This window comes from Mesoplodon mirus (assembly GCF_964341445.2).
Source record: "Mesoplodon mirus genome assembly, chromosome: 6".
In the NCBI taxonomy this organism is placed as follows: Eukaryota; Metazoa; Chordata; class Mammalia; order Artiodactyla; family Ziphiidae; genus Mesoplodon; species Mesoplodon mirus.
Genome location: NC_138982.1, coordinates 46538468 through 46549426, shown reverse-complemented (window position 1 = coordinate 46549426; position 10959 = coordinate 46538468). Strand labels below are relative to the sequence as shown.

The following is a 10959-nucleotide window of genomic DNA, read 5'->3' as shown; positions in this document are numbered from 1 at the left end:
GTGTTATAAAGCAGTAAACTCAGTACAAACGCTTCTACTGCCAAGGTGTGTGTGTGTGTGTGTGTGTGTGTGTGTGTGTGTGTGTGTGTGTGTGTGTGTGTGTGTGTGTGTGTGTGTGTGTGTGTGTGTGTGTGTGTGTGTGTGTGTGTGTGTGTGTGTGTGTAAAGTGAGGACAACTAGTCCTCGGACTCTGGAGACTGAAAAGGCCTACAGCAATTCAAGGTTTAACAGCCGGGCCTCAACAACCAGCACTAATCCTCTGAGGCTGTCGGAAACACTGAAATAGGAACAGGAGGGATTGCAGAGACTACAATTCCCAGAATGCTCAATGGGGAAAATGAAGTGAGGAGCGTAGCAGCGTATTCTGGATTGTGTATTTCGGGTAGGGCTGAATAAGGCCACTCCTACCCCTCCCCCAAGGCACGCCTACACCCTCCTTCGATGGTTCTCAAAGGCCGTCGGTAGTTGTAGTTTTGCCCAACTTAGGGGGCTTACAATTGTAAGCGAGAAGGCCGAGAGGCCTGACGGGATTTGTAGTCTGCGGCCTCGGCGGATGCGCACGCGCAGCAGAGGCCGGGGCGGGGCCGCGGCACTGCAGTGAAAGCCGAGGCAGCGGGCAGGCGAGCAGGGGGCGGGCGGACATCTTGGGATCCGGAGAGTGGCCAGGCTGGCTGAGCAGGGGCCTGCGGACACCAGGTGAGTTCGGGATCTAGCCGTACGGGGTGAAGGAGGGCGCCTGCCTGGCTGCCCAGCTTTGCTCTTCCCTGCACTGCGCTACGCGGAAAGCAGTCCACACCCGGGAGTGGCCTCAGCCTTCAGATCCGGGAGGGAGCTGACGGCGGGGCGGGGGCGCCCCGGGCGCGGTTGCAGGACGGGCGCTGAGCGGTGCCCTCCACCTGACCCGCCCGGAGCTTCCCGTGAGAAGGGGACCCTACTGGAATCCTCCCAGAGCAGGGATGCCCCGCGGCGGCCCCCTCCCTAGGATCGTGACAACCCCCTACCCCGCCGCGCCTCCTCTCGGCGCAAGGACAAGCTTCCCACCCTGCGGCACCCCCTCCTCGCAGTTGAGTGACAGCCCCCGCACTCCCTGGAACCATCTTTACCCGCGACGTCCTCCTCCCCAGGGCGAAAAGCCCACCACCCCCGCCTGCTTTTACACCTGCAAGCCACAGCAAGCTACGTCTCCCCAGCTTTCTCTTATTCACCACTACTAGTCTCTCCCTGCCGCTTTTTCCTCTTTCAAGCCTTGACTTTTGACATACTGGAAACTCTCTCCTCCGGGTGCCCCCACCATACCTGTTGCCGCTGTGGGCTCACCTGATTATACTGCCTGGCTGTTGCTGCCAGTCTGTCCCTTAACTAAATATGCCATTCCTTTCCTGGGCCCCACCTCTGCTTCTCTGATGCCCTGAGCTCCCTACCATTTGATACCTGTGAACTTGGTTCTTTGCCCAGGGCTCTACCTCCATTTTGCGCTTCCTCTCCCAGTCTCTTTGGGACTGAGGAATGGGATGTGTCCACCACCTTGAGAGACTTCTTACGCAGTCTGGGAGACCTTGACTGCCACAGTAATAGGCTTTATTTACCAGTTTAGAAAAGTCTGCTAAACTGCCCCCTGTGAAATTAACACCAGGGCTAATCCAGGAAATCTAAAACTAAACCCTTTTTCTCGTTGCAAACAGTCTAAATTAGTTTGACCCAAATAATTTGGATAATTCAGGGATTCTGCCCCTCGTTTATAGGCACTCGGGTCAGAAGCGAATTATGCTGTGGGTCTGGAATCACAGAATTTCAGCTGGAAGGATCTCTTGATTTTTATGAACCTGCACCCACCCCATTCCCCCACACCCCTGTATTTTCATTGCACTTGGGAGCTGAGAGGGAGCCTCTCTTTTTAAAAGAGAAGTGGTCAAAAATAACTAATAAGGGCTTCCCTGGTGGCGCAGTGGTTGAGAGTCCGCCTGCCGATGCAGGGGACACGGGTTCGTGCCCCGGTCCGGGAAGATCCCACATGCCGCGGAGCGGCTGGGCCCGTGAGGCATGGCCACTGAGCCTGCGCGTCCGGAGCCTGTGCTCCGCAACGGGAGAGGCCACAGCAGTGAGAGGCCCACGTACCGCAAAAAAATAAAAATTAAAAAATTAATAAGCAGCTTGGGTCACTGAAGTGTAGTCTGTCAGGGCTGGGCCCTTTCTACTCTGCTCTTTTGCCTGTTTATCTGACTGCCTGGGAGAGGTTGGAGCCACACTCCTGGGTCCATGTCAGGGCCTAGGGCCTCCCTTCTCTCTTCCTTCCCACACCCTGCACACCCTTTCCTGGAATGTTTAGACTTCTGTGAATTAGAGAGCTGGAGGTTTGGGCCCTGCTGCCTTCTCAGAAGGGTAGTGGAGCCTGAGGGACTGGGCGCTCCTAAAGCTTTGCCTGGGGGCCCCAGGCCTGAACCAACTGGAGTAATTCCTACCACCATTCCTGCAGCCACAGGCAGGCCTTCACAGTGACTCACCAGCTGGAGCCTGAGTGAGAGTCTGCACAGGAAGGGGCCTTGCTGAGTTCAGCACTGTGAAAGAGGGGAGGAGCTACTCTGGGCTCAGCCCCAGAAAAGGGGTGGGGGTCAAAATGGCCTTAGAATCCTGGGCCTCAGTCCCTCTCCCTTTTCTCCCTTCCAGTATGGGATAAACAGGAACTGGAGCCTGGCTAAGGGGAGGGGCATGCCTGGGAGGGCTGCAGGGTCACTTGCTGGAGGATCAAGTCAGAAAAAAAGCCCAGCCAGTGACCTGCACAGCCCCACAGGGGACATTGGCAGGGGTTCTGAGACCTTCCCTTACCCTGCCCCCCCATCCTAGGTCTGTTCTCAGAGCGATGGACCGCGGAGACTGAGCTGCCGCCATGATTGGAGGCTTATTCATCTATAATCACAAGGGGGAGGTGCTCATCTCCCGAGTCTACCGAGATGACATCGGGTGAGTCCCCTGGCTGAGCCAGCTGTGCCCCCACCCACCTCCCCAGCATGCAGGACCAGGTCTCTTTCTCCCAGAGGCTTGATTGGGACCGCCCTCACCCCTTGCTCCATCCTGGAAGCTCAGCTAATACAGCCTGGTTCCCATTAGGTCTGGTGGTATTGGCCAGGCAGCCAGTTGCTGGCTGCTTGGTGGGACCTGTGAAAAGGCAGGCCCCCCACGGTCTTAGGAACTCCTGCCCTTCCTGCCTCCTGTTTGCTGCAGTGACAGACCTGGTTGCTGGAGCTGAGTGCTTTTGGCCGGGCAGATTGATCCCTCCTTTGAGGAGAAGGGAGATCTGTCTCCAGCGGGTGGAGTCAGTGGTCAGGCTGGTGGTACTAATCTTGCTCTCACAAGCCCTTCTCATGGTGAGAGTCTTCACTGGACTCTTGAAAGCCTCTCCCTTTCTCAGGAGTCAGGCTGCTGACTCAGCTGTTTTCAGTTCCTCTGGGCCACTCCTGGAGGAGAGGTGGTGAGCAAGCCTGAGGCACTCTCTCATGTCACTGAGGCATGAGCAGGGAGGCTGTGCTGCCTTTCTGGCCTATCAGAGTAGCCTGGGAACAGCTCCTTGTCCTGTGTGCCACAGACCTCGATAAGGAGGCACAGCCTCACTTCTCATTCTGCCCCACCCTGCATGCCACTGCTGTTCCCTGACAGAGGGGACTTATCCCAGCCTCAGCGGCTCTAACGAGATTAGACTCCTTTGGTTCATGCTGCCCTGTTTTTCTTCCTGGAGTTGCATAGAATAGACAGTCAGAGATGGGCCTGCTGCGGTGGCTCCCCGTGTCTTGGCTAATGGGCTAGCCTGGTCTTCGTGGCTGTTTGTCCGTTGGCTGGTCGTGGGGCATGGGCTAGAGTTGTGGCAGTGCCTGGCTTGCATATACCCACCCACACCCCACTTGCACCCTGGATGGGCCTGGTTAAGCCAAGGCCAGGGCATACACCATCTTGCATGCCTTGCTGTGCTCTCCACCCCTTGCCTGTTGCCCGTCTGCTTCCACCTCGTGGTGTGTGCTGTCCACCCCAGTGTGTTGTGTGTCTAATCCTCTCTCTCGTTGCTGTCACTCTCCTCTTCTTGCTGGCATCATTTCTCTCATCCCATCTCATTGGCTGCCATAGCAATAGGTAAGCGGCCTATTAAGCTGCTGCCCAGGCACAGGTGGGTGGGGGATCCTGCCCTCCCCTGCCACCCCAGTCCCCGTATCGTTGTTCTGTTCATCCTTTTTCATCCCTGAACTTGTCCCGGAATTGGATCCTGGACAAGAATGGGGTGGCCCAGCTCCATGGCCCCTCGGCTTTTCCCTCAGTAGATTAGAGCCTTCTCTGAAGTCATGCTGGCTTTGTCTAACTTCTGGAGGAGCCAGCCTTCCCCACTGGTGGGATCACTAGTGGAAAGACTGGAGAAGCAGCAGCGTCTCTTTCTCATCTGGGCCTGGAGCTTACTGAGAAGCCATAGAGGTGGCGGCAGGAAAACCGGGGCCAGGCCTGGGAGTCGGGAACATACTTCTCGAAACCTGACGGACCTCACTTTATTGTGGTTATATCTGCCGTCCTGTCATTGCCACTTGACTTCCCTGTCTCTCATGGCCTTCAGATATCAGCCTAGCTCTGGCCCGCCCCCCCCCCCGCCGTGCCCCCACTGGGAGGAGCCCTAGGGAACCACCCCAACGGTTTAGGCATTGGCTTTAGAGTGTGTGTCAGACTTCAGCAGGGAGGGGGGTGGCTGTTTGTTAGCTATGGTTGATCCCTGCGGGGTGAGGTTTGCCCATGTACCGAGCAGCCTCTGTGCACCCTTTTCTCTCAGGAGGAACGCAGTGGACGCCTTTCGGGTCAATGTTATCCATGCCCGGCAGCAGGTGCGCAGCCCCGTCACCAACATTGCTCGCACCAGTTTCTTCCATGTTAAGCGGTCCAACATCTGGCTGGCAGCTGTCACCAAGCAGAATGTCAATGCTGCCATGGTCTTCGAATTCCTCTATAAGATGTGTGACGTAATGGCTGCCTACTTTGGCAAGATCAGCGAAGAGAACATCAAGAACAATTTTGTGCTTATATATGAGCTGCTGGATGGTGAGGCTGGCGGGGCAGTGGGTCTAGGGTGGGGATGCACCTGCTGGGGCCTGACCTGGAGGTGGGAGCAGGTCTGAGGCTCCAGGGCCCTCCGAACTTCCTTTCCTGACTGTCTGGTATTTTGAGCTCTGAGGAGGACAGTCCAAATCCAGAACTAAAGGCTGATCTGAAGTGAATACAGAAATAAGCTAGCGAGTGGAGGTAGGGGAAGACCAAAAGGTCTTTTGGTGGCTGGTCCTCCTGCAGTTCAGTTAAGCACATTTCATTCTCTTATCTTTGTGGTTTGGGCCTTACCACACTGATTCTCCTCCCAGCTTTCCATCTCAACAGCTGCCTCAGAGCCTGGACAAGGGTGAGATATTACAGGCCCCTCTGGGTGTGTTGTTACCTCTCTTCCCCTGTAGGGTATGATTTAAGTGAACAGAGTCCTTTGATCTTCCCAGCATCTGTCTTTTAAGGGCTAAGGTCTTCTTGACCTCTCACCCACTGGCCGTGCAACTCTTCTGCTGACTTTTTCTATTTGAAAAAAAGTGATGTTTTCATTGTTTTCTTACAAAGCACAAATCCTACAGTAAATGCTAAAACTTTGCTGCAGATGATGCCTAAATGTCTTTTGGAGCTATACTGGCCAGATATATCCAGGCCAGGGGAGGGATTGGAGCAAAGGAGCCTTCTGCTTTTTCTAGGAGCTGACAGCTCCCTTCCTTTTGCAGAGATCCTAGACTTTGGCTACCCACAGAACTCAGAGACGGGCGCACTGAAAACCTTCATCACCCAGCAGGGCATCAAGAGCCAGGTACTCAAGTTGTACAGGCTGTAGTCAGGGTGGAGCCCAACCTCCCTTCATCCCCGCTGGCCCCCAAGCCTTGTCTGAGCTGACTCATGAGCCTGCCCCTGACAGGAAGTGCTGGCCTGAGCCTTCTGCCATGACTGCAGGCCTGTTTTGCTCTGTGTGGCCCTCTCCCACCCCTGGAGCTTGCCAACTCAGCATCTCTGTTACTGGGGATACAGCTCAAGCAGTCTCCTTCTACACTGGGGGAAGGGTGGGTGTGGACTGCTCTGGAGGCTTGGTATTCCTCAGGAGGAGAGAGCTTGGGCCCTCTTCTAGGATCCAGGCCTCATAGCCTTCTCCTTCTTTTCTGCCTGCCTCTTCCCATCTGCGCTCCCCTGCTGCTTCCTGTGGGCACCATGTTGGCCCTGTGTTCTCCAGCATCAGGTAAGCTGTTCCCTCAGCTTCCACCCTTGCAGCTTTGCTCAGTTTTCTCCAGGCCCTGCCCCATGGGGGAAGATGGGTCACAGGGTGGGGACTAGAAGGGAGAGGGGATGAGGGTGGAGTGGGGATGGAGACAAGTGGATTGAAGGGGGAGAGGAGTGAGGCCTTGCTGTTTGTCTCTACCCCCCATGTAGACAAAAGAAGAGCAGTCTCAGATCACCAGCCAGGTGACCGGGCAGATTGGCTGGCGGCGGGAGGGCATCAAGTATCGCCGGAACGAGCTCTTCCTGGATGTGCTGGAGAGTGTGAACCTCCTCATGTCCCCACAGGGTGAGGGCCCTCTCGTGATGAAGCAGGATGGGGGCCAGGGCAGGATATTGGTCCTGACTCAGCTGCCCCTGTTTATCTGTCCATCACCAGGGCAGGTGCTGAGCGCCCATGTGTCAGGCCGGGTGGTGATGAAGAGCTACCTGAGTGGCATGCCCGAGTGCAAGTTTGGGATGAATGACAAGATTGTCATTGAGAAGCAGGGCAAAGGCACAGCTGATGAAACAAGCAAGAGGTGCCTGAGGCAGGGGAGCTGGTGGGAGAGGGTGGACCTTGGAGGGCTGAGCAGAGCCTGGTGAATCACAAGTTCCTTCTGGATTTCATTTTTGCAGTAATGCAAACTCCCTTTTCCTAAGGGTATGCTTGGCTTGGTTGCTCTTGGTATCTGTGTTAAGAGAGATGAGGGGATTGTCCTCATCCTACTCAGAGTAAGTCCCCTTTGTTTGATCCCAAGGACCAAGATTCTTCTGTACATACTGATGGCCCCTGCCCAGTGTACCTGAAACTTTTGGGTTCCAAGCAGCAGAGCTCTCAAAAGATGATGAGTTTGCAAAGCTCCCACTCATCCATAACTCTGGGACAGGGACCCGCAAGTCAGAAAGCTGCATTCTGACAGTTTTGCATAGATTATACTGCACACCTGTCCAGGCTCTGGCAGCCTTTGGGGGTGGGCTAATCTCCCAGCCCGACTCTCTCGTGCTCGTCTCTCGTACCAATGAGGAGACCTTCTGTCCCTGCTTGCAGCGGGAAGCAATCAATTGCCATTGACGACTGTACCTTCCACCAGTGTGTGAGACTAAGCAAGTTTGACTCGGAGCGCAGCATCAGCTTCATCCCACCAGACGGAGAATTTGAGCTCATGAGGTGCCATTGGGGTGTGAGGAGCAGGGGTTGCTGTTGGCAGAGATGGGGGGAGAGGGAGGAGAACAGGCTCTGCTGTGCCAACCTGAAGGTGTCATACCCCTAAAGGTATCGCACCACCAAGGACATCATCCTTCCTTTCCGAGTGATCCCGCTAGTTCGGGAAGTGGGACGCACCAAGCTGGAGGTCAAGGTGGTCATTAAGTCCAACTTCAAGCCCTCACTACTGGCTCAGAAGATTGAGGTGAGGATAAGGGACTTGGGGAGGAGGAAGCACTTGTCTCCAGGAATAAAGGGAGCTGATGTCAGGGTTTGACAGAGCTCCCTGACAGGTGTGTTACTTCTAGGTGAGGATCCCAACCCCACTGAACACCAGTGGGGTGCAGGTGATCTGCATGAAGGGGAAGGCCAAGTACAAGGCCAGCGAGAACGCCATCGTGTGGAAGTGAGTCTTTCCTTCATGAGGCCACAGCAGGGCTCAAGATGCCTTGGTGTACCCTCTTGTTAAGTTTCACCTTTCGTCCTGAGTGAGTGTGTGTGTGGAACAGGGGTGACTGCTTTTCCAGGAGCCTTTGCTTGTGTTCTCACCCCTTATACCTCTGTGTAAGTGTGCACATGCCTGCACTGGGGTGCATGCATGCATGCATTTATTTATCAAGATTCTTTAACATTTCCCTATTTGCCCTTGTAATACCTCTGTGAAGTAGAGAGCAAGGGGTAGCGTGGCCATGTATCTAAGCAGAAACTGCGTGCAGCCCACAGTGCTAAAGGAATAACAGACCCGAGGTTTCAGAGCAAGAGGTTATCAGAGTCCTCACCACATTTCCTTGCGCTGGCACCCCCAACAAGCTCCTGGGTTCTCTTCCCTGCCACCCCCCAACCTCCCCAAAGGGGAAACCCCCCTTGAAGCTCCTCCAGGCTACCAGGGCCCCTGTGTTCCCAGGATCAAGCGCATGGCAGGCATGAAGGAATCGCAGATCAGCGCTGAGATTGAGCTTCTGCCCACCAACGACAAGAAGAAATGGGCTCGACCCCCCATTTCAATGAACTTTGAGGTATGGCAGAGAAGGGGCCTAGAGCCGCGGCAGGGTGTGCTAGGAAAGACTTTAGAGATCATTCAGATCAACCTCTGCACCTACCACCTTGCAGACGAGGAAACTGAGGCCCAGAGAGAAGTGATTTCAATTCACAGACTCATTCCTTCCCGCCTTAGGCCTCCTACTAGAAATTGCTATTCACACCGACAAAAATCCTTGACTTCCTTTGGCTTGTCATAAAACAATTCTTAGGGAAAACTGAAATAGCTTGCATGTCAGGTAAGACACAAAGTTTACAGATAGGAAAGTGGGCTGACTTTGCTTTGTGCACGTTAGACATGTAATTTTTTCCACCTTATTGTTTAAGTCCATAATATTGAGCAGGTTAAGTATGTTGTAAGGCAGGTCTTTGGTTGCTGCCACCTGCTGATTAAAGAAATTGATTCAAGTCATCACAGGCAGGGCCTGACTTCAAACCCAAATGATGGCTAGTTATTCCTGGATATGCTTTCTTCCTTAGTAACCTCTTAGAGGATCCCTCACCATCCCAGCTTCCTTCAGCTTCTTTCAGGGTCCCAGTCATTCAGACACCTGTAGTAGAGAGATGAGGTAGGGCAAGGCTATGGAACTTCCCGGAGGAGAGCAGCAGTGAAAGGAAGGCCACATTCCTAATTGGAGCTGTCCCTTGCCCAGGTGCCATTTGCGCCTTCTGGTCTCAAGGTGCGCTACTTGAAGGTGTTTGAACCGAAGCTGAACTACAGCGACCACGACGTCATCAAATGGGTGCGCTACATTGGCCGCAGCGGCATTTATGAGACCCGCTGCTAGCTGCCTAGGGGCAGCTAGCCCGCCTCCCCACCCACCCTCTTCCACGGGTCTGGGTGCCCTTGGCCACCACACGTCAGTGTCTCCTCCCTCCTGCTTTGCTGCCTTCCCTTTGCACCAGCCCCTGCGTCTAGGTCTGGACCAACCACGTTGTGAGCGGGACTGTTGGAGCAGTCCCTGGGCTCCCTGGGCAGGGTGGTTTCTGAGGTTCCTGCTCCTCCGTCCATCTGCCTGCCCCAGCCCTGTGCCAGGCTCTGAGTTCTGCGACCAAAGCCAGGTGGGCCCTATCTCCTCCCCTCTCCTGTGGCCACATCTCTCTGGAGTGGGAGGGTCGGCTGCCCCTCACCTCGGAGCTCCCCCAAAGGCCAGTAACGGATCCCCAGCCCTCAATTCCTACTCTGCTTTGGGATAGTGTGAGCTTCATTTTGTACACGTGTGACTTTGTCCAGTTATAAACCTAATAAACTGTGTAGAATGGAGTTGCTGGCTAAATGTTGAAGTGGAAGGTACATGGGGAGGGGGGCTGGTGGGACTGCTCCTCCCCTGTCTTACTTGGCCTGCCAGGAGTAGAATTTTCTATTCCAAACTCTCTTTTGTCTCAATTGTTACGTCCCTCAGGGCCATCTAAGCCCCTGACAGGTGTTAGCCCCAGGTCTCCCATCTCCTCTGAGAAAATAGCCTCAAGGACAAGCAGCCCCACCTGGCCCCGGTTCCCTGAGGGTAGAGATTCTTTCCTTAAAATCATTCTCAGCTTTAGGCAGGTATTTTTCTAATTAGCAGACATTAAGCAAGGTTTACATTTGGTCTTTCCAGCCATCCTTAGAAACTGACCTAATTCCATCCTCCTCGCAGTTACTCAGGCTTCACAGACCTCAGTGGGTGGGTTGTAAAAAGGAAAAATGACTCTTCCCAGGCCTCTTAGAAAATTCCTCCCTCAGTGCCTCCCCCTCTCCATGGAATTGTGTGGTGAGCGAGTCCCTGAGGGGAGTGCTTCATATTCTGCTGATGTGTTGGAGCAGATAAAGATTTGCCATCACTGGTTTTCCCTTGCTTGGTCTCAACCTTTTTAAACCTAAAACATCTATTAAGAGAAAATATATAATGAACCCCCATGTCGCATCATGGTGGTTCAACTTGTCATCTCCTTAATATCACATCCAATCTGTGTTCGTGCTTAATCCAAGTGTCCTACAAAAAGTTTCACAATTTACATCTGGATCCAAACAAGGTCCGTTGTGATTGGTGAGTGCTTCTTAAATCTTAAAAATCACAGGTTCTCCCTTAGCTCTTGCAGTGTTGAAGAAACCAAATAGTTCTGTAGTTTCCCCGTCACAATTACTTTCCCTGTGTTTCATATAAAATGGAAATAACAGGATTGATTCCTCACAGTGCCAAAAGGATGGATAACGTTGTGACTTTAGGTGACAATTTTAGAGCCCAGTTGGAAGAATATTCACATTAAATGTGAAGCAGTAGCATCATCAGGGTACGAAGAAGTCTCCTTTGGCTGTAGGTAGGGAATAAATAGTAGTGAGTTTACACAGACCTTGTCGATCTGGTTTTCTTGACCCGTGGCGGTCAGTAAGGCAGTGCCCGGGGGTGCTGGGAGGACGTAATTCGCTGAAGTCATCT

The 10959-nt window shown here is 53.8% G+C and overlaps 1 protein-coding gene across 1 annotated transcript; it reads left to right on the top strand.

Moving 5' to 3' along the window:
- Positions 1–557: 557 nt before the first annotated feature.
- AP2M1 (adaptor related protein complex 2 subunit mu 1) lies at positions 558–9806 on the top strand. The gene is made up of 11 exons (XM_082624550.1): positions 558–696; positions 2842–2958; positions 4799–5064; positions 5778–5860; positions 6472–6607; positions 6698–6839; positions 7349–7468; positions 7574–7709; positions 7813–7910; positions 8409–8520; positions 9196–9806. Exons 2-11 carry the CDS (start codon positions 2885–2887, stop codon positions 9328–9330), a joined length of 1302 nt encoding a protein of 433 aa, XP_082480676.1. The 5' UTR covers positions 558–696; positions 2842–2884; the 3' UTR covers positions 9331–9806.
- The last annotated feature ends 1153 nt before the right edge of the window (positions 9807–10959 follow it).

Coding starts and splice junctions, on each gene's coding strand:
- AP2M1 (XM_082624550.1), top strand. CDS start 2,885: ATGATTGGAGGCTTATTCATCTATAATCACAAGGGGGAGGTGCTCATC. Junction 5,065..5,777: donor TATATATGAGCTGCTGGATG/GTGAGGCTGGCG, acceptor TTCCTTTTGCAG/AGATCCTAGACTTTGGCTAC. Junction 6,840..7,348: donor GCTGATGAAACAAGCAAGAG/GTGCCTGAGGCA, acceptor CCCTGCTTGCAG/CGGGAAGCAATCAATTGCCA.